Source organism: Uranotaenia lowii, chromosome 3, assembly GCF_029784155.1.
Source record: "Uranotaenia lowii strain MFRU-FL chromosome 3, ASM2978415v1, whole genome shotgun sequence".
Lineage (NCBI taxonomy): Eukaryota > Metazoa > Arthropoda > Insecta > Diptera > Culicidae > Uranotaenia > Uranotaenia lowii.
Window position 1 is genome coordinate 21,011,511 of NC_073693.1, and position 22,310 is coordinate 21,033,820.

The 22,310-nt window shown below is 37.9% G+C and overlaps 1 protein-coding gene across 2 annotated transcripts in view; it reads left to right on the forward strand.

Moving 5' to 3' along the window:
* The window catches only part of LOC129757763 (uncharacterized), a 286,926-nt gene that overhangs the window by 137,485 nt on the left and 127,131 nt on the right, over nucleotides 1-22,310 (forward strand). For both annotated transcript variants that reach the window (XM_055755060.1, XM_055755059.1), the window contains exon 2: nucleotides 11,110-14,734. In XM_055755060.1, coding sequence (XP_055611035.1) covers nucleotides 11,166-14,734 — 3,569 coding nt within the window. In that variant the 5' untranslated portion in view covers nucleotides 11,110-11,165. The remainder of the gene's footprint in view (nucleotides 1-11,109; nucleotides 14,735-22,310) is intronic.

A 22,310-nucleotide genomic window follows, 5' to 3' on the forward strand; every position in this document is an offset into this window, starting at 1 on the left:
AAGCTCTTTCGATCGTTTCCATCAACTCAGTCTCTCTCCTTAAGTGTCAAACGATCACAGTTTTCCATCGGTGTCGGATCGATGTTTCGATGGGGGCAAGGGAGCGACCAAAGATGCGGGAACACCATGCATTGTTGAGAGTTTAACGTTCATACGAAACTCGATTCAGAGATTTCCTACCTCAGACACGTTTTCTAAAAATAATTTGGAGTCGAATGAAGAGCCTGATGATGAGCTATGAGCTATGAACTATGGTCACACGTTAAGGACCACACGCTACAAGATACGTGCATCAAGCGACGAGAGCCTCGGACCGCATAATGAGCCCCTCAAGATGAGCTACGAGATGAGCGCCACGAGATGATCCCGATAACCTCTTGAGATAAGTAATCGAAGAACCTCAACTGGAAATAGTTATGAATGAATGAATAATAATTATCAATGACCAAAACAGTTTCCAATTTCGGACCGATCGTCCTGATGAACGGATGAAAATCGAATCGATTTTCATCCTTTTTTTCGTTCTGGAACGCCGTCGGAACTAGAAGATTCTGAGCAAACATGAAATCGTATCAGAAATAATAACTTCAGTCGTTTACAATGATGTTGCGAATCGCAATTCCAACTGCATAGTGAAAAGATCGTATAAAATGTCGTCTGAAGTCAGTGTGAATCGGATATGATAGAAAGTCCGCCATGTTTGTAAATTTTGAAACGGTTTTGCTCCCGCGCGGGCTTCAAGTGAGAAAATTAGCGTCATGTTTTCTTTGCTGCAACCAGCATTGCATCAAGAAGGCTTAAAATTAAGACGGGAATTGAGTAATATGAGCTCATTATAGCGAACTGTAAAATATTGTCGATGTCAACGATATGAAGGCTATGATAGCAAAATCTTGCGCTCTCTTGCATTCTTCCGACAGGTACGACAGCAATTGGTGTAGTTTTCGTCGCTTAAGAAAGAAATAAAATTTATGTATGTATATTGCTTTCACTTTTTTAGATAGATGATGTTTTTTCAACTTTCATACGTTTTTTTTATAACGTAGATATATGAAACGCATATCAAGACAAAATAAGACTATAGCTTCAAAGATATTTGTTGGGATTTTGGTGAGTCCTTTTCGATTTCATTTGAAGCAGTGAAGTGGAAACTGATAAACTCAATCGAGCGGTGCGGAATACCCCCTCTTGGTTTGTGGTGCTGAAACTTTGACTTATTTTAGAGAGAACAATCTAGAAGTGCGATTTTTTTCCCAAAGTAAAAAAAAAATCCGAAAAACTGTACTTTGAGTTAAACTTTCAAACCTTCACGCTGAATCTGAAAACACATAAGTCTGAATGCAAAATTAAAGGGACCCACAGAAGAAAAGACAGAAAAGTTACTAGGGTGGGAAAGGGGGAGGGGTTATATTTTGAAGTATTTTATGGAAACTTTGGAAAATGTATCAAATATCCGAAAGATTACAAGAGCTAAAACAAATTGTGTAAGATGGGATCCTTGCGACCTTTTGTATTCTTGATTTTATTAAATTTTTCGATGGACAAAATTATTTGATTTAGATATAGGTAGGTTTTGTGCAATGATATAGTATGCAATTTTGTTGCATACAATCTTTCGTGCAGTTTATTCCATGTCCCCCCCCCTCCCCTCCTCCACTCGCGATGTACAAACTCCAAGTGACTAAAGAAGGATTTTAAATTGGTTCCGGCCTTATTACTAAAAACAAAATTTATGTCATTTTGCATTGCATCAGTTTTCGTCAAATTTGTCGATCCATGGTTTTTTTAAACCATTTTTTGGTACCTAATAACTTTTTTTTATTCTTGTCATTTTTGAAATTTTACATAATTTTTTCATGAGTTTTTGTCATTTTTAGCCTTTTCATTGTATTTGTAATTGAATTTTATGGAATTTTTGATATTTTTGGGTACTTAATGGATTTTTTTTAATTATTGTTGATGTTGTTATAATTCATTTGCTGACCCGGTGTGCTTTACTACACCATCCAAAAACAAATGATTTTTTTTAATATTAATATTTTGATTTTTTTAGAACCATAATTTAAAATTTAATTTCAACATGATTCAGAAGCAACAACTTTACTAGGAACCCCACTCCTTCCTGCCTATTTTCCAAAATTGAAGAAAGGAGGGGTCGCTAATGATCAAAAAATATTTCTCGCATTCGAGTACCCTTCCAAACCAAGTTAGGGGTATCATCTGCCTGAATAGTTTTCGATTCCCCCCTTCTCACTTCCCCGTTGCGAGGAGGAACGAGGAGTCACATATTCATAGAAAGGTTTCTCGTACCCAAATACCATCCCATGTTCAATTTGGTTACATTTGTTTGATTAGTTTTCCAGTTATGCAAAAAAAAAATTGAGGGATCCCTTCTCTTCTTATCTTATCGCCTCACTAGAAGCTGGGAAGGGTTCCAAATATTCACCGAAACATTTCTCGCACCCTCATACTATCCCATGCCAATTTTGGTTCCATTTGCTTGATTAGTTTTTGAGTTATTTGGAAAATTATAAGGAAGCCCCCTTCCCCTCACTGAAATAAGGGAGGGATCTTAAGTATTCATATAAACATTTATCGTACCCAAAAACAATCCCATGCCGAATTTAGTATCTACCATTTCCTTGATCGGTTATCGATTAATGTATCGTCTACAACCGTGCATCGAGCCAAAAACCGAGCCGGACTATCGACTTACAAGAAGGTAGTGACTCCAAATCGCGATGATGAACAAAATACGACGGCCAAAGCGCGATCCCGGAGGCTGTACACGACGATGCTCACGAAGTTTGACTGCGTGGTAATGGACGACGAAACCTACGTCAAAGCCGACTACAAGCAGCTTCCGGGACAGAAGTTTTATACGGCAAAAGGAAGGGGAAAGGCAGCAGATATTTTCAAGCACATGAAACTGTCAAAGTTTGCGAAGAAATATCTGGCTTGGCAAGCCATCTGTACCTGTGGCTGGAAAAGCAGCATTTTCATAGCTTCCGGGACTGTCAACCAAGAAATTTTTCAATTTTCGCATTTTTTTTCAATTTTGTAGATGTTTTGGAATAAATAATAGAGTCAAACGTTAAATTTTTAGAGTGATATTGCTTTTGAAAATCAAGTTCCTTACTTCATCTTTAGATATTTGCTTTGAGCTATATATCGTTTTCAACTTACCACCCGATCCCAATGTTCGAATACCGGCGGATCACAATCCGATCGGTTAGTTGTAATTGCTCCAAAACTGGAGGCGCTGCACTTAGCTGATTTTCAACTGATGGCTGCTGGTAGAAAACTGCCTCACCCCCTTTTTCTATGAGCGATGAACTCGAACCCAGGCAGGGGGTGGCGCTGATGGTAGTTCACTCTCACTTTACGTCAATTACGCCATTTTTTCACCCGTCGTCGTCGTCGATAGTCGGCTCAGTAAGATCTCCAAAAAGCTAGCCGAAACTTTACCATCTAGCCATTTCGGGAAAAATAAGAAACAATAATGTAGGCCGGCTCAAGAGTTAAGCTGCGTATAAGCGCTACTTTCTTCGGACTGCGCAATTGCCGGGCCGCGCACAAAGGTGAATCTTGCATTACCTGCCTTCGTTTGCGCGTAAAGCTGATTTCTTCTCCTCCCCTACGACTATTCCATGATGCTGTCTGCGCCTATGATTATATTGAAATTACTGAGCTACGCATCGGGATGCTCCATAATTGAGTCCCCCCAAATCCGAACCCCTTACCGGAAGAAGTGGAACACCATTGCGAAGATTTTCACAACTGGGAAAAATGCAAATTTCTCAAACCGATCATGCCAATCGTTATGCAGATGCCCTCAGCTGGAATCTGCGGGATGTTTTCTTGTGGTTCATGCGTACGCACTCCCTCGTACAGTTAGTCGAAACCAGTTCTCCAGGTTCTTCGACTTAAATCCGGGGGTATATCTCCACGATTGGTTTATTGGAAGCTTAACACGTTTTCGGGCAGCTCATCTCTTGAAATTCCTACTAAGTAAGGTAACCCCTAACCGCACGATCAATGTGCAATGAAAGTGGCCCAGTGGGTGAGCGAGCATGCGGAAAGTGAAATCTCGATTTTGACTGCTTTCGATTTCGTTGCGATCACTAAAGCAGTTTGACTTCCAACTACTAAAGTCAATTTTTGTAATTGAAGATTTCTACCGGTCATACTCTTAATTATTTGCATTGAACCAAACTAATTTTAGAGAACGTGTTTCCTAAGAATGCTGACAAAAATGACACAAATGAAAAAAATTATATAAATTACAAAATTTACAAAATAACAAAAATGACAAAACTGACACAAAAATGACAAAAATTACAAAAAATAAGAATTACAAAATTTAAAAAAATAAAAGATTAACAAAAAATACAAAAATTGAAAATAAAAAAATTACAGAAATAACAAAATTACAAAAATGACAAAAAATTCAAAAACAACAAGCATTGCAAAATAATAAAAATTCAAACATTATAAAAATTACAAAAATTCCAAAAATTACGAAAATTACAAAAAAAAAAATTACCAGAGTTACAAAAATAACAAAAATCACTAAAATAACAAAAATAACAACAATGACAAAAATTTCAAAAATTCCAAAATATAAAAAAATGACAAAAATTAAAAAAAATTACAAAAATGACAAAAATTACAAAAATTACAAAAATTTAAAAAAATACAAAAATAACAAAAATTACAAAAATTACAAAAATAACAAAAATAATAAATATTACAAAAATTACAAAAATTACAAAAATAACAGTAATAAAAAAAATTACAAAAATTACAAAAATTACAAAAATTTCAAAAATAACAAAAATAACAAAAATTTAAAAAAAATAACAAAAATTTCAAAAATTAAAAAAATTACAAAAATTACAAAAATTAAAAATATTACGAAAATGACAAAAATTACAAAAATTACAGAAAATTACAAAAATGACAAAAATAAAAAAAATACCAAAAATTACCGAAATAAAAAAAATACAGAAATTACACAAATTTCAAAAATACAAAAATTATAAAAATAAAAAGAATGACAAAAAATACAAAAAATTACAAAAATTACAAAAATTACAAAAATTACAAAAATTACAAAAATTACAAAAATTACAAAAATTACAAAAATTACAAAAATTACAAAAATTACAAAAATTACAAAAATTACAAAAATGTCAAAAATTACAAAAATTACAAAAATTACAAAAATAACAAAAATTACAAAAATAACAAAAATTACAAAAATTACAAAAATTACAAAAATTACAAAAATAACAAGAATTACAAAAATTACAAAAATTACAAAAATTACAAAAATGACAAAAATTACAAAAATGACAAAAATTACAAAAATTACAAAAATTACAAAAATTACAAAAATTACAAAAATTACAAAAATTGCAAAAAATCCAAAAATTACAAAAATTACAAAAGTAACAAAAATTACAAAAATTACAAAAATTAATAAATTACAAAAATTACAAAAATTACAAAAATTACGAAAATTACAAAAAATTCCAAAAATCACAAAAATTACAAAAATTACAATAATAACAAAAATAACAAAATGACAAAAATGACAAAAATTATAAAAATTATAAAAATTACAAAATTTTCAAAAATAACAAAAATTACAAAATATTACAAAAATTACAAAAATGACAAAAAATTTACACAAAAATGACAAAAAAATAGCACAAAAATGGCACAAAAATGACACAAAAATTGCACAAAAATTGAAAAAATGAAAAAACTTACATAAATGACAAAGCTGACATAAATTGACATAAATTGTCAAAATTGTCAAAATTGTCAAAATTGTCAAAATTGTCAAAATTGTCAAAATTGTCAAAATTGTCAAAATTGTCAAAATTGTCAAAATTGTCAGAGTTGTCAAAATTGTCAAAATTGTCAAATTTATCAAAATTATCAAAATTGGCGAAATTGTCAAAATTGTCAAAACTGTCAAAACTGTCAAAATTGTTAAAACTGTCAAAATTTTAAAAACTGTCAAAATTATCAAAATTGTCAAAATTGTCAAAATTGTCAAATTTGACAAATTTGACAAAATTGACAAAATTGACAAAATTGTCAAAATTGACAAAATTGACAAAATTTACAAAATTGACAAAATCGACAAAATTGACAAAATTGACAAATTTGACAAAATTGACAAAATTGACAAAATTGACAAAATTGACAAAATTGACAAAATTGACAAAATTGACAAAATTGACAAAATTGACAAAATTGACAAAATTGACAAAATTGACAAAATTGACAAAATTGACAAAATTGACAAAATTGACAAAATTGACAAAATTGACAAAATTGACAAAATTGACAAAATTGACAAAATTGACAAAATTGACAAAATTGACAAAAATGACAAAATTGACAAAATTGACAAAATTGACAAAAATGACAAAAATGACAAAAATGACAAAAATGACAAAAATGACAAAAATGACAAAAATGACAAAAATGACAAAAATGACAAAAATGACAAAAATGACAAAAATGACAAAAATGACAAAAATGACAAAAATGACAAAAATGACAAAAATGACAAAAATGACAAAAATGACAAAAATGACAAAAATGACAAAAATGACAAAAATGACAAAAATGACAAAAATGACAAAAATGACAAAAATGACAAAAATGACAAAAAGGACAAAAATGACAAAAATGACAAAAATGACAAAAATGACAAAAATGACAAAAATGACAAAAATGACAAAAATGACAAAAATGACAAAAATGACAAAAATGACAAAAATGACAAAAATGACAAAAATGACAAAAATTACAAAAATGACAAAAATTACAAAAATTACAAAAACAATAAAAATGATAAAAATGACAAAAATGACAAAAATGACAAAAATGACAAAAATGACAAAAATGACAAAAATGACAAAAATGACAAAAATGACAAAAATGAAAAAAATGACAAAAATGACAAAAATGACAAAAATGACATAAATGACAAAAATGACAAAAATGACAAAAATGACAAAATTGACAAAATTGACAAAATTGACAAAATTGACAAAATTTACAAAATTGACAAAATCGACAAAATTGACAAAATTGACAAAATTGACAAATTTGACAAATTTGACAAAATTGACAAAATTGACAAAATTGACAAAATTGACAAAATTGACAAAATTGACAAAATTGACAAAATTGACAAAATTGACAAAATTGACAAAATTGACAAAAATGACAAAATTGACAAAATTGACAAAATTGACAAAATTGACAAAATTGAAAAAAATGACAAAAATGACAAAAATGACAAAAATGACAAAAATGACAAAAATGACAAAATTGACAAAAATGACAAAAATGACAAAAATGACAAAAATGACAAAAATGACAAAAATGACAAAAATGACAAAAATGACAAAAATGACAAAAATGACAAAAATGACAAAAATGACAAAAATGACAAAAATGACAAAAATGACAAAAATGACAAAAATGACAAAAATGACAAAAACAATAAAAATGATAAAAATGACAAAAATGACAAAAATGACAAAAATGACAAAAATGACAAAAATGACAAAAATGACAAAAATGACAAAAATGACAAAAATGACAAAAATGACAAAAATGACAAAAATGACAAAAATGACAAAAATGACAAAAATGACAAAAATGACAAAAATGACAAAAATGACAAAAATGACAAAAATGACAAAAATGACAAAAATGACAAAAATGACAAAAATGACAAAAATGACAAAAATGACAAAAATGACAAAAATGACAAAAATGACAAAAATGACAAAAATGACAAAAATGACAAAAATGACAAAAATGACAAAAATGACAAAAATGACAAAAATGACAAAAATGACAAAAATGACAAAAATGACAAAAATGACAAAAATGACAAAATTGACAAAATTGACAAAAATGACAAAAATGACAAAAATGACAAAAATGACAAAAATGACAAAAATGACAAAAATGACAAAAATGACAAAAATGACAAAAATGACAAAAATGACAAAAATGACAAAAATGACAAAAATGACAAAAATGACAAAAATGACAAAAATGACAGAAATGACAAAAATGACAAAAATGACAAAAATGACAAAAATGACAAAAATGACAAAAATGACAAAAATGTCAAAATTGTCAAAATTGTCAAAATTGTCAAAATTGTCAAAATTGTCAAAATTGTTAAAATTTTCAAAATTGTCAAAATTGTCAAAATTGTCAAAATTGTCAAAATTGTCAAAATTGTCAAAATTGTCAAAATTGTCAAAATTGTCAAAATTGTCAAAATTGTCAAAATTGTCAAAATTGTCAAAATTGTCAAAATTGTCAAAATTGTCAAAATTGTCAAAATTGTCAAAATTGTCAAAATTGTCAAAATTGTCAAAATTGTCAAAATTGTCAAAATTGTCAAAATTGTCAAAATTGTCAAAATTGTCAAAATTATCGAAATTGTCAAAATTGTCAAAATTGTCAAAATTGTCAAAATTGTCAAAATTGTCAAAATTGTCAAAATTGTCAAAATTGTCAAAATTGTCAAAATTGTCAAAATTGTCAAAATTGTCAAAATTGTCAAAATTGTCAAAATTGTCAAAATTGTCAAAATTGTCAAAATTGTCAAAATTGTCAAAATTGTCAAAATTGTCAAAATTGTCAAAATTGTCAAAATTGTCAAATTGTCAAAATTGTCAAAATTGTCAAAATTGTCAAAATTTTCAAAATTGTCAAAATTGTCAAAATTGTCAAAATTGTCAAAATTGTCAAAATTGTCAAAATTGTCAAAATTGTCAAAATTGTCAAAATTGTCAGAATTGTCAAAATTGTCAAAATTGTCAAAATTGTCAAAATTGTCAAAATGGACAAAATTGACAAAATTGTCAAAATTGTCAAAATTGTCAAAATTGTCAAAATTGTCAAAACTGTCAAAATTGTCAAAATTGTCAAAATTGTCAAAATTGTCAAAATTGTCAAAATTGTCAAAATTGTCAAAATTGTCAAAATTGTCAAAATTGTCAAAATTGTCAAAATTGTCAAAATTGTCAAAATTGTCAAAATTGTCAAAATTGTCAAAATTGTCAAAATTGTCAAAACTGTCAAAACTGTCAAAATTGTCAAAATTGTCAAAATTGTCAAAATTGTCAAAATTGTCAAAATTGTCAAAATTGTCAAAATTGTCAAAATTGTCAAAATTGTCAAAATTGTCAAAATTGTCAAAATTGTCAAAATTGTCAAAATTGTCAAAATTGTCAAAATTGTCAAAATTGTCAAAATTGTCAAAATTGTCAAAATTGTCAAAATTGTCAAAATTGTCAAAATTGTCAAAATTGTCAAAATTGTCAAAATTGTCAAAATTGTCAAAATTGTCAAAATTGTCAAAATTGTTAAAATAGTGAAAATTGTCAAAATTGTCAAAATTGTCAAAATTGTCAAAATTGTCAAAATTGTCAAAATTGTCAAAATTGTCAAAATTGTCAAAATTGTCAAAATTGTCAAAATTGTCAAAATTGTCAAAATTGTCAAAATTGTCAAAATTGTCAAAATTGTCAAAATTGTCAAAATTGTCAAAATTGTCAAAATTGTCAAAATTGTCAAAATTGTCAAAATTGTCAAAATTGTCAAAATTGTCAAAATTGTCAAAATTGTCAAAATTGTCAAAATTATCAAAATTGTCAAAATTGTCAAAATCGTCAAAATTGTCAAAATTGTCAAAATTGTCAAAATTGTCAGAATTGTCAAAATTGTCAAAATTGTCAAAATTGTCAAAATTGTCAAAATTGTCAAAATTGTCAAAATTGTCAAAATTGTCAAAATTGTCAAAATTGTCAAAATTGTCAAAATTGTCAAAATTGTCAAAATTGTCAAAATTGTCAAAATTGTCAAAATTGTCAAAATTGTCAAAATTGTCAAAATTGTCAAAATTGTCAAAATTGTCAAAATTGTCAAATTTGTCAAATTTGTCAAATTTGTCAAAATTGTCAAAATTGTCAAAATTGACAAAATTGACAAAATTGACAAAATTGACAAAATTGAAAAAATTGACAAAATTGACAAAATTGACAAAATTGACAAAATTGACAAAATTGACAAAATTGACAAAATTGACAAAATTGACAAAATTGACAAGATTGACAAAATTGACAAAATTGACAAAATTGACAAAATTGACAAAATTGACAAAATTGACAAAATTGACAAAATTGACAAAATTGACAAAATTGACAAAATTGACAAAATTGACAAAATTGACAAAATTGACAAAATTGACAAAATTGACAAAATTGACAAAATTGACAAAATTGACAAAATTGATAAAATTGACAAAATTGACAAAATTGACAAAATTGACAAAATTGACAAAATTGACAAAATTGACAAAATTGACAAAATTGACAAAATTGACAAAATTGACAAAATTGATAATATTGACAAAATTGAAAAAATTTACAAAATTGACAAAATTGACAAAATTGACAAAATTGACAAAAATTGAAAAAATTGACAAATTTGACCAAAATGACAAATTTTACCAAGTTGACAAAATTGACAAATTTTTTTAAAATCGTTCAAAATTGTCAAATATGACAAAATTGACAAATGTGACAAAAATGACAAAATAAATACAAAATTGACAAAAATGCCAAAATTGACAAAAAAATAACAAAAAATAACAAAAAAATGAAACAAAAATGACACAAAAAATGACATCAAAATGACACAATAATGACACAAAAGTGACACAAAAATGACACAAAAATGACACCAAAATAACACAAAAATTACACAAAAATTACACAAAAATGACATTAAAATGACCCAAAAATAAAAAAAAATACCAAAATTATAAATATGATATCTATTGTAAAAATTGTAAAAAAATGCCAAAAATGACACAAAACTAGAAAATGGGTATTTTGAATCATTTTGTAGGCTATGTTTTCGTTAAACTCTCATCGTGCTTTTATGCCAAGTTTGACTCAACATTAGGACAGTTATTAAATATAAGATTATAAACCTCAACCCACAATTCAAAATGGTTAACCCTTGCATTTTTCGTCTTTTTCCTTTCAGGTCCTCACCGAACGCCGGACCCTCGCGGGTATCCGGAGTTCTGAAGTGCAGCCACAATGATGTACTCCTCCAGCAGTCGAACGCTGCCGGCACCCGGTGAAAAGCGACCCACCGAGCGGCAGCAAAGTTTCATCCAAAGATTCTATCTCTTCGGGACCAGTCCCAACAGCGAAAGTTCCGGCGGAAGCAGATCCACTACCTCGAGCGCCGAAGCAGCAACGGAAGGACCTCAATCGCCGGGACCGAAAAAGTTCAAGAAATCCAAGTCTTTAAACGATACAGAGGACGATCCGCAGCAGAACTACAGCGTTCAACGATTGAAACAATTTTGGAACAATCGATTGAGCTTGAGTGTTGGAAAGGGTGAAACGGGTGGCACAGTTGACGGTATCACCAGGAAGTTGAAGAGTCAAACGCTTGGTTCCGGGAGTCAACTGAGAAAACCACCTACGCCGGAGGTTTTTCGAAGGAACGGCTCAACGCGAGGATCTGCCTCGAGGAGAAACATCGTTCGGAACAGTTTGGTTCCACTCTATACGAATTTGGGTTCTAAAAAAGTTGGCAGTCCAAAGGTTACGCGAGCTAAGAAAGAACTTGGCCCTGGCGGAGTGGGTGATGATAAAGTTGATTCGACTTCTCAGAAACGGACGAGTGTAGTGTTGAGTCCGGTTCGAGACCAGAAGAAGGACAAGCGATCTTGTTTAGGCGGGGTTGGCTATAATGCCGGGTTCCCTCTGGTAACGGCAACGCCAACCGGAGGGAGAATTAGTTGGGCCAAACGGATTGAACTGTTAGGATTAAGACCATCGTCGGACTCTGGCCAGAGTCCACCGGCTAAACAGGTCAAGATGCCTATGAGGGAGGAAAATTTTGTGAGTAATTTCATCGAGGTGGATATCCAGGATTGTCCACCGTCGCTTCCGACGACCCCGATTCCGAGTGAGGAAAATGAAGTACCTCCACCTGTAGTTGTAATAGTACCTGATCAAGTGCCTGCTCAAACGGTAGATAGTAGTTTGGAGAGCTCACCGACTAAGCTTGGGCATAGAGATTCACTTGAGAGTAAGAAGAGTAATGGGTCAAGTGAATCCCACTCTCTAGGAAGGCGTCATGGAACTCCGACCCGAAAGGTGAGCTTCCGGACGACGACTACACCTTTCAATCGGAAGTTGTTCCACCCTAGTGGGAATAAGGTGGCCGCACTTACGAATAAGTTCAACAAGTTGATCCAACAGGATGCTGCGATCTTGGAGGAGGTCCGTAAGCGTGGAGGGTACCTGCACAAATCGGGTGGCCACGTCTACAAAGTGATCGACGGAGATGGTAATGGAAGTCTTCGCAAGAAACCTCCGCTATCAGCGGCTCCCAGCGTCCGTACCGACGAAAGTTCCGACGACATTTCGATCGGCAGCAAGGGATCGTACCGAAAGCCGAGTGTTAAGAAAAGGCCAAGTCTACGGAAGAACCTCTACCGAAAACCGGATCAAACTGATCGAACTTCGCTTTGCGTGAGCGAAGCGTTGGAGATCTTCGAACCAAATGCCGAACACCTGAAAACGTTGAAGGCGAAAGCAGAGCGGAAACCTCCAGCTGGTCGAATCAAGCCAAAGGTGCCGGACAAAAGCGATCACGTGCTGCAGAAAACGAAAGAACTCAAGAGCAAGAACAACAAGAAGGAAGGTTGTGATAGTTGTAGTAACGAAGTGCAAGAAGCGGTGCCAAATAGTTATAACGAGAGTGTGGTCCTTAGTCCAACAACCGAAAATACTCAACCGGATCACGGCGATGTCGAACGAATCGATAGTGTAGAGATCGTGGAACCACTCGTTCCCGTTGAAGCGCAATCCGAACATCACAATTACTCAGTGGTGGTCAAGAAAAGTTCTGAGATGGTTGAGGAAGCTGTTCGAACTCCTGTTGAACAATCGGTTGAAGTTAAGCCTAAGAAAGATAAAAAGGGTAAGGCGTTGACTAAAGCTGAGAATATCTACGATAAGATAGAAGAGATTAAGGTTAAACCAAAAAGTACGGTCCAGAAGATTTACGAGAAGTTCACCTTCCGATCGACAAAAAAGATCAATTTGAGCAGTTCTGAATCTCAGCTCAACTCTCCGGCACCGGAGGTCGAGGATCGGTTGATCTTCGTCCCCGATAATCATCGGTTGACGAGGAAGTCTTTCATCACCTCGATCGAGATTCCCACGATCCATATGGAAGAGCCAACCGAGAGCAGTTCTGATCCCGCGGATCGTAAAATCGTCGATGCGATCCGTTCCGTGGATAAGAAAATCGATAACCTATCGAGAAGCTTCAATGATCTTACCCTCAATGATCCCCCGGAAGAAGTGCCAGAAAAATTTGTTGAGCCAAACAACTCCTTCCTGTACCGTAGCATGTCCAGAATAGGTGGACCTGAGGCTTCGGTTAGTCAAATGAACATAGTACAAGCGATCAATACGGTGGTGATCAACAAGTCGATATCGATGGACGATCATCACTTCCCTTGTCGAGGAAATCTCAATCGTCTCAGCTTGAACGAGAAGATCCCGATTGTGGTCGTCGAAACACCCCCATCGTCACAGCCGGTCGAAAACGAATACGAAATCGTGTCCAGAGTGGATTCTCCAAAACTACTCCAGGAGAATTCCCCCTCTCCTAAGGGTGGTAGCACCATGAGCATCGACATTGCGGAACTAACCTCAAAGATCGAGTCCTTTGTCTACAAGACAAAGCACTCCGAGAATTTGTACCAAAGTATCGACCCTAGCGGCAAGACCCTTCAACAACCGATCGACCACGATCGGGTGAGCGTCAACAGCTACGAGTCGTTCGAGAACTACGAATCGATCGACAAACCAAACGCCAACGGCTCCTCTCCGAAAGAAGAAGACACCTACGAAGTATGTCTACCTCCACGTAACGAATCCCGTCTCCCACCGACGCCTTCCCCCATAAACGATCCCCTTCCTCTTCCTCAACCAAAACGAAACCTCTCGAGCTCTCCACACCTTCAACCGAAAATCTATCAATCCACCTACGAGAAGATCCACTACGACAAATCACCTCCCCGTCCTCCAAAACCCGAAGACGAAGCCGTCCCACTTCCTCCACGCAACCAAATCCCACCACTGGAACAAACCACTCCACCATCATCCCAATCGCCGAACCCTTCCCTTAACCTAGAGGACAACGACTCGGAACCCATCTACGAGGAGAACATTTACGACACCATCAAAAGTTCCGGGGGCATGATGGATTACGACGAGCCGAATGGAAGCGACGAGTTGGCACCGGGAGCTCTCAAACGTCAGCCACCGGCCACCGATACCGTATCGCTGGTTTCCTCCGGTTGCTACGAGTCAATCGGATCCAAGCTGGCGCTGGACTTCCTGAGGATTCACGGGGCCGGAGTGGGAGCGATGATGATGCTGCCTCGGATGGGTTCCATTACGACGCTGGATTCGGATCAGATCACCAACAGTTTGTATGGATGCAGTACCGATGTCGTGAGTATGACGCCGCCGAGTGAGCGGGAAAGTGATACCAGCAATAGTGCCGAGTGGACCGATATTTCCGACGATGAGGATGAGGAGACGGGAGAGATGAGGACCGGGAATTTCATTATGTGAGTATACTCTGTTTTCTGCTATTCAAATTATGAAACCCTGAAAAAGGAAACTTTGAACGAGTAAATTTTCAGAGTTCTTAATTCACTTTAAAAATGACGACTATACCTAATCTTTCGAAACACAATAAAAGTGTTATGCCAAAGGTATGATTCTATTAAAATGATAGATTCAACGGAGGTTTCAGTGGTGGAATAGGGTTATCGCTTATTCATATTCTAAGCAAGGTCCTTAAATAACTGCACTCTACACTAGCAATTGCTAGTTCCACCAGCGATCATCAATACGTGACTTGCCCAATCGTGGGTTTCAACATTTCCCCTCCGTTCGCAGATTAAGAATGTTGAATATCATCGTCGACTGTCGAACATCGCGCAACATCAACAACTTCATTCATTTTCAAGCGGATTTGTGCCAACGTAAGATCTACACAATTTACACACGACGTATTACAGAACACGACACTTAACGTTCTTACAATCGGAAAAAGGATTGAAAATTACATTTTTTTTCTTGACTGTTTCCAGGCTAGATGTTGCCCATCTACAGGACGATGTCCGACTGATCACAAGAAGAAATTACTAGCAGGATCTTACTACGAGTGTTGTAGTATTTGTCGAAAGATGCTTCTTTTAGCAATCGAAAATCAGTAAACGCATGCTAACCGCAGCGTAGTTGAATATCGTAAGAAAACTCTTAGAGCAAGCTTCTCCTTCCAATCTTGATCCCCGGCAGTAGTCGTTCAGTTCGGCTCCTAAAGTAGACGACAAAGTGTGGTAGGAGTTAATGGCAACCCTCTCGGTAATCGGCTTTGTCAAAGCCGATTGGTTAGATTGGGGCTAATTGGTTAGCTAGACCAGTTGCCCTCTGCGCTGATCAATCTTGTATTCAGATCCCAAGAATCCTCTCGGCCGTCTTAAATAAGTTCACATTACGTATCTTAGCGCAGCTCGTGACCACGTCGAGAGTAACCCTCTCGGAAACCGTATTCCCGGCCAAGAGCATGTCGTGCCTACTGCGCTGGCGATTCTCTGTGCTCAGCACATCTGCATTGGCTGGTCCCTCTGATCAGGCTGTCCCTACACCTTGGCTGATCCCTTTGCGCTTGTTGGTTCCTCCTCCGGCAGGTTGACTTCCCTGGGTTGGGTGCTGGTAAACCTGCTAACCGCAAGTATCAGCACTGGCTTCCTTCTCTCTGCTGGTAGCTGGCGCATTTGCTTCTTCAAGTCTGGAACTTATGAGTATACAGCAATTTTTTCTTCCATTTTTCAATAAGGGATTTATTTATTTATTTCGAGAAACCCCTTTTTTTTACAATTTTCTAACATCGGCTCTGGGGTGGCAGCTTTGTGCCAAAGTGTTCATCATCCGCCACCTGTACCTAAAAATAGTTTTGATTAGTATCTTTTGTGGAATATCTACCTGTCCAATAAAAACTCACCCTTGACTTGACGCCTGGTTGCTAGAATAATTCGTAAAATAGAGTTTCACCTTGCTTCAGCGTACGAAAACAAACAGACTCCAATTTGACAACTCGATTGCTGATTTTCCAGCTAACTAGATCAATTGCTGGAAAGTCCAGCACCGCCGAAAACCGATTGCTGATTTTTGAGCAAAAATGACAAGAACACAACCGAGTGCTGAAAAATCCAGTAACGCTCATTGAAATGAGCCGTTTTGCCCATCTCTATGCTGAACGTTTCCAGCAATTTTTTTTGCTGGAAATCGATCCAAAAATTTACTGTGTACCCCCTCACCAACTATTTGTTCCTCCCAGAGGTGTCTGAGCCTGTTAAAAACTAAGTGACAACGCAGGTTTTAGTGGTGTGTGGAGTCCCGGGTCTAGACCGTATTAAGATCCAAATCCAGACTGCCGCACAACTGACTTTATTGCTGACTAGACTCTGCATAGGTCAGTTGCGCTAGCGATTGCTCTACATCGTTGGTTGAGTTTGGCTCGTGTATAATCTGTATGGTGGGAGCGCAAAGACAACTGATATCAAGATGCCACATTCTCCCCGTTTTAAATAGTTGCTACATTATAATCATTAATTATATATTATTTATATTGCCATGGGCTGAACCCGGCTCTTTATCTTATACCGATGGCCATGGGCTAAAACCCGGCTTACTATCGGTTGCCATGGGCTGAAACCCGGCTATTATTCGATTGCCGATGGCCATGGGCTAAAACCCGGCTCACTATCGGTTGCCATGGGCTGAAACCCGGCTATTAATTATTCGACGGCCATGGGCTGAAACCCGGCTCACAATCGATTCGGTGTTTGAATTTAGCTATTGTTTTAATCTCAAATAATTACACTCACTAGATACCCCATTCAGGGTTTGCCAATTTTAGGCTGTTGGTACTTAATGGGTGGCAAAGTAACTCTTTGCTCTAATGGGTGACAAACCTTTAATTGCCTTATATGGCATTGCTCTATTTAGCAGTCGAAACCCTCTTAGCCTTAATAGGCATTGCCCAAATGGGCGATCGGAAATCCTCTTTCCTTATTAGGCATTGCTCTATTGAGCAGTCGAAACCCTCTATGCCTTAATAGGCATTGCCCAGATGGGCGATCGGATCCCTCATTGCCTTATTAGGCATTGCTCTATTGAGCAGTAGAAAACCCTCTATGCCTCAATAGGCATTGCCCGAATGGGCGATCGAAAACCTCTAATGCCCTTACGGGCGGTCGGATCCCTCGTTGCCTTACGGCTTTGCATGATCAGTGCTGAGTTATTCTCAAGCACTGACCCCATTCCTCCCTCCTCCCTGAGGGGGAATGCAAAAATCACACTGGCATGGATCGCCAATGTGGAGTCCCGGGTCTAGACCGTATTAAGATCCAAATCCAGACTGCCGCACAACTGACTTTATTGCTGACTAGACTCTGCATAGGTCAGTTGCGCTAGCGATTGCTCTACATCGTTGGTTGAGTTTGGCTCGTGTATAATCTGTATGGTGGGAGCGCAAAGACAACTGATATCAAGATGCCACATGGTGGACTAGAGTTATCGTTTATTCGTATTCTAAGCCATGTCCTTTCATAACTGCACACTACACTAGCGATTGCTAGCTCCACCAGCGATCGTCAATACGACCTATCGTGGGTTTCAACAGATTCTGATATTAATGAAACCAAACGTTCCCCCTCTATTTTCCACAGGAAAAATTGAAGTTGAGTAAGAGACAGCCATTTGATTCTCACTATACGTATGGATATGGACAAGGGTTTTAGTAAGCCCAATTTTGCGATGCTTTTTAACGGTGATGTCATACGAAGCCCGAGACCCTTCCATAAAGCATTTCGTATGTTTTGGAAATAACCCTGACTAACCGAGTTTTGCTGACCATCGGTTTCTCTTCTTTCGTCCTTTTTCTCAAAAGGAAAGGCACTCATGTTAGTGTGTACCCCTTCAAACCACGGACAGTTGAACACAACGTGCTCTGGTGTAGAATTGCAAGGCCACGGCTCTGAACCGATGATGGTACTGCATGAAGCATCCGTGACCAGTCAAGAACTGCGTCATGCAGAAATCCTAAATTCGACGTTAGGAATCAAGCGTTAGGTACACAAAAAAATAACTATTTTTTGAAGCTTTATACATTTTTATCTTAACTCGGATCGAAATGCTGTTTTCGGAAGAAATATTTGTCATACATTAGGCTTTAAGAAAAATCGTTTTTAAAAGAAATCGGCCGAAGGGGACCAAAGTTATTCCCATACAAACTTTAGCCTCGTTGAGCGACACCTTTCCGTGCTCCGATCTGGCCCAAATTTGGCATGAGACCTTGTACTAGGCCTAGGATCAATTTAAACCTGCAGCGCATAACATTTCACAAGCTTGAAATTTCCCATACGAATTTGGGGCTGTCTAGTGTACATACATACGCCCTAAACTCCACATAGGGCCTCAGACCATTTCCCAAACCAGTAACTGCCCTAAAGCAATACTTCGGAAGGGAGTCTAATTCACGCATTCGCGCTACTCATGCAACACTCGCTTAGAAGCTCATATTTAAATGAAATATCATCCTGACCGCCCGAGATCATCTTCACGTGATGGTCCGATTGGCCACGCTGATTGTTTAGTGCCAACTGCAAACTCTTGGAGTTCATCAAGCTCTCTTCCACTTCTACAGCCTCTGAAGCTCTTAGCTGGACGATTTCTGTTGAGTACCTCGTCGCTAATAGCACGACGTCGTCCGCGAAACCAACCAACTTTACTCCCTCTGGCAGGCTCAATGTCAGCACCTCATCGTAGGTACCTAATTTATAGGACCGGGCCCAGTATCGACCCTTGCGGTACTCCAACTGTAATATTCATTACCTGAAATCCTTCGCTCGTCATGTTTTGTAGCTTTTGGTTCTGGAAATAGCTTTCCACTAATTTGCAGAGATATCTCGGTATCCTCAATTTTATAAGCGATGAAGCAATCGTTGCCCAGCTGACACTATTGAAGGCGTTGTGCACATCCAATGTTACTACCGCACATAAACGATCCTCTCTTCTCTTCTTGAGTCTGGCTTTATCAGCCGTTTCGATGACAGTTCAAATGGCGTCGACCGTGTATCGCCCTTTCGAAAGCCGAATTGATTGTTGGACAATCTGCCTTGGCCCTCGGCGTACTGCTGGACCCGATTCAAGACAACCTTTTCCAGAACCTTTCCAACAGTATCCAGTAGGCATATAGGCCTGTATGCCGATGGGTTCCCCAATGGCTTTCCTGATTTGGGCAGCAGAACCAGCTTCTGCCGTTTTCAAACATCTGGAAACATCCTTTCCTCAAAACAATCTTGCAGTGACGGTCGGAATATTTCGGGAAATTCCATAATCGCGGAATTAAGATATCTTCCTCTTTTTTTTTTAGTTGGTAACCACAGGTGGTAAATTCCGATTCAAGGATTGTATTCCAAGGCACGGCGAGCCACTGCGTCCCCCAGTTTACTACTCTGGGTCCATGGGTACAATGGGAAGACTCATGATATACTCCGTGTATACCCCCTACTCCCTAAACTCCACCTGGGGCCGCAGACCTGGTTCCCACCTCGAACTGTTTAGTACACTATGCTTCAATAGTGGGAGGTCTATTCGCGCTAATGCGCTCCAAGGCAATACTCATTAACGAGACAACTTTCAGCAAAACCTCTCATCCTTAGGACTCGACGCCTGAACTCTTCTCTAACGACTTGAGAACCGACATCTCCTCGCAATGACTCGAGATTCCCACACAAACCTCTCGTCTTCGCGACTTGAGGCCTGATCTCTCCTCTAACGACTCGAGATCCGACCCCTCCTCGCATCGACTCGAGGTTTACCTCTCCTCTGCACGATTCAAGGCCTGATCTCTCCTCTAACGACTTGAAATCTGACCTCTCCTCGTAATGACTCAAGGTGACCACTTGTACCCCTCCTCTTGTTGATAAGGGGGCCTGATCCCTCCTCTTACGATTCGAGACCCGACCCCTTATCATAAAGACTCGGGGTTGACCACACAAACCTCTCCGCCTGAAGGTTTGAGGCCTGACCTCTCCTCTAACGACTCGAAGCCCGACCTTTTATCTTCAGGGTTCGAAGTTTGCCACCTTGCCCATTGTGTGCCTGATCGAGAGCAGCTTATCCTAGTTTCGCGCCTGTCACGGCACACGCGCGGGACTTAACGCAACGACTCGGATAATTCCCGACAAAGACGTCATCCTACTCCGACTCGAATAGCTCACCCGGCGTCGAGAGCCACTCTACCCGTAACGTGGAATAACCCTTTCCGAACGATTTCCACTGCGAAGAAGGTCAAGTCTTATCCCCGCAGCTTCTGTCGTTGAGAACCGCCCTACTCGGATACTCCCCGAAGGAGAAGCATCCTACGCACGACCGCGGCGCACCCACGGCATCCGCTACGCAGAAGGTATTGTCTTATCTTTGTAGCTTCAAACCGTGGGGTCGGACGCACTCTACTCGACAGCCCCCCCCCCCCCCCCCCGTCGATGGGATCAGTCTACTCCGACCGTTGTCCGGTCTTCTTTATCCCCCTTGGCTGGCAACCCTAGGATTTTTGGCCCGCGGATTTTCCTGCCCGTTGTGTGCCTGATCGAGAGCAGCTTGTCCTGGACTCGCGCCTGTCACGGCACACGTTCGGGACTTGGAACGCTACGACTCGGATGTTTCCCGACGGTGACGACATCCTACACCGACTCGAGAGGCTCGCCCGGCATCGAGAGCCTCTCTACCCGACAGTGGTTAACCCTCTTTCCTCGAGATCCGCTTCGAGGAAGGTAAAGTCTTATCCCCGCAGTTTCCCCCTTAGGAACCGGCACTACTCGGATACCCCCTGACATTGGGGTATCCTACACACGTTCGCGGCGCACTCCTGACCTCCGCTACGCAGAAGATGATGCCTTATCTTTGTAGCTTCGATCAAGGGATCGGACCCACACTACTCAGATGCTCCCCGTCGATGGAGTCATCCTACACCGTTCGCGGACTGCCGTTGGTTCCAGCTCCTCTGCAGGGCAGTCATGATGCTGGTGAACCCATCGCTGACCGCATGCCAAGTGTTGAAATCCGCACACATCCTCTGTACAACGTTATCTACTCTGCTGTCGTGTCAGGCCCACAGGCGTCAAATATGGAAGTACGTACCGCCGCAAACCTCGGACAGACAAACACCACATGCTCGGTGTGGTAACTTCCTTTTTTGTTTTGGTTCGCTCAGACCGCGGACAAACGTGACTATGGTCACTAAAGTTAGTTTATAGACTGAACTACAACTTGCTCTCCTTTCTTCTCCGATGAGACCAGAATCAAATACCAATACCATGATCAATAATGCGATTTGACATTTTCATTTACACACTTCTATCTTACACGCTTAATTTATTACACCAACCTATAATATCATACGGTTAAGAACTAAACTCAATTTTGTTCATTAATCGGTAACTTCTAATGATACTTTTATTTTTAATATTTTCATGTTTTTAAGACATTCCTATAATTCCTACACTACACTACCACACTCGGGTGTTTCCTCTTCGTCACCACAATCTGGGCAATATGGCGAAGCCACATGTCCAAACCGGTAGTGGAACTTCATGAAGCATCCATGACCAGTCAGGAATTGCGTGATATAGAAGTCCACTTCACCGTGCCTTCTTCCGAGCCAGCTCCCGATGTGCGGGATCAGACGACGGGTCCTCCTTCCTCTCGTTGAACTGCTCCACAGCTGCTGCCAGTTGTACATCGAGTCCTCATTGGCGAGATCTCGTACATTGGGCGTGTCTTTGTTGTCGTAGTAATCGACATCCTCCTCAAGCAAAACCGAGATGGGCATGACACCCGCTACTACACAGACGGCTTCGGACGACATGGTCCGGTTCTGCTGATAACCCGCAGGTTCATCAGCCGCTGAACGCTGCTAAGTCGCTTCTGGTTACAGTTTTTTCCCAGGGCCTGCCTCCAGGCCGCTGCTCCGTACCGCAAGATCGATGTGGTCACACTTGCCAGGATCCGCCTTTTGCTGCTTTGGATGACCGAAGAGTTCGGCATCATCCGTGTGAGTGCGGCCGTGGC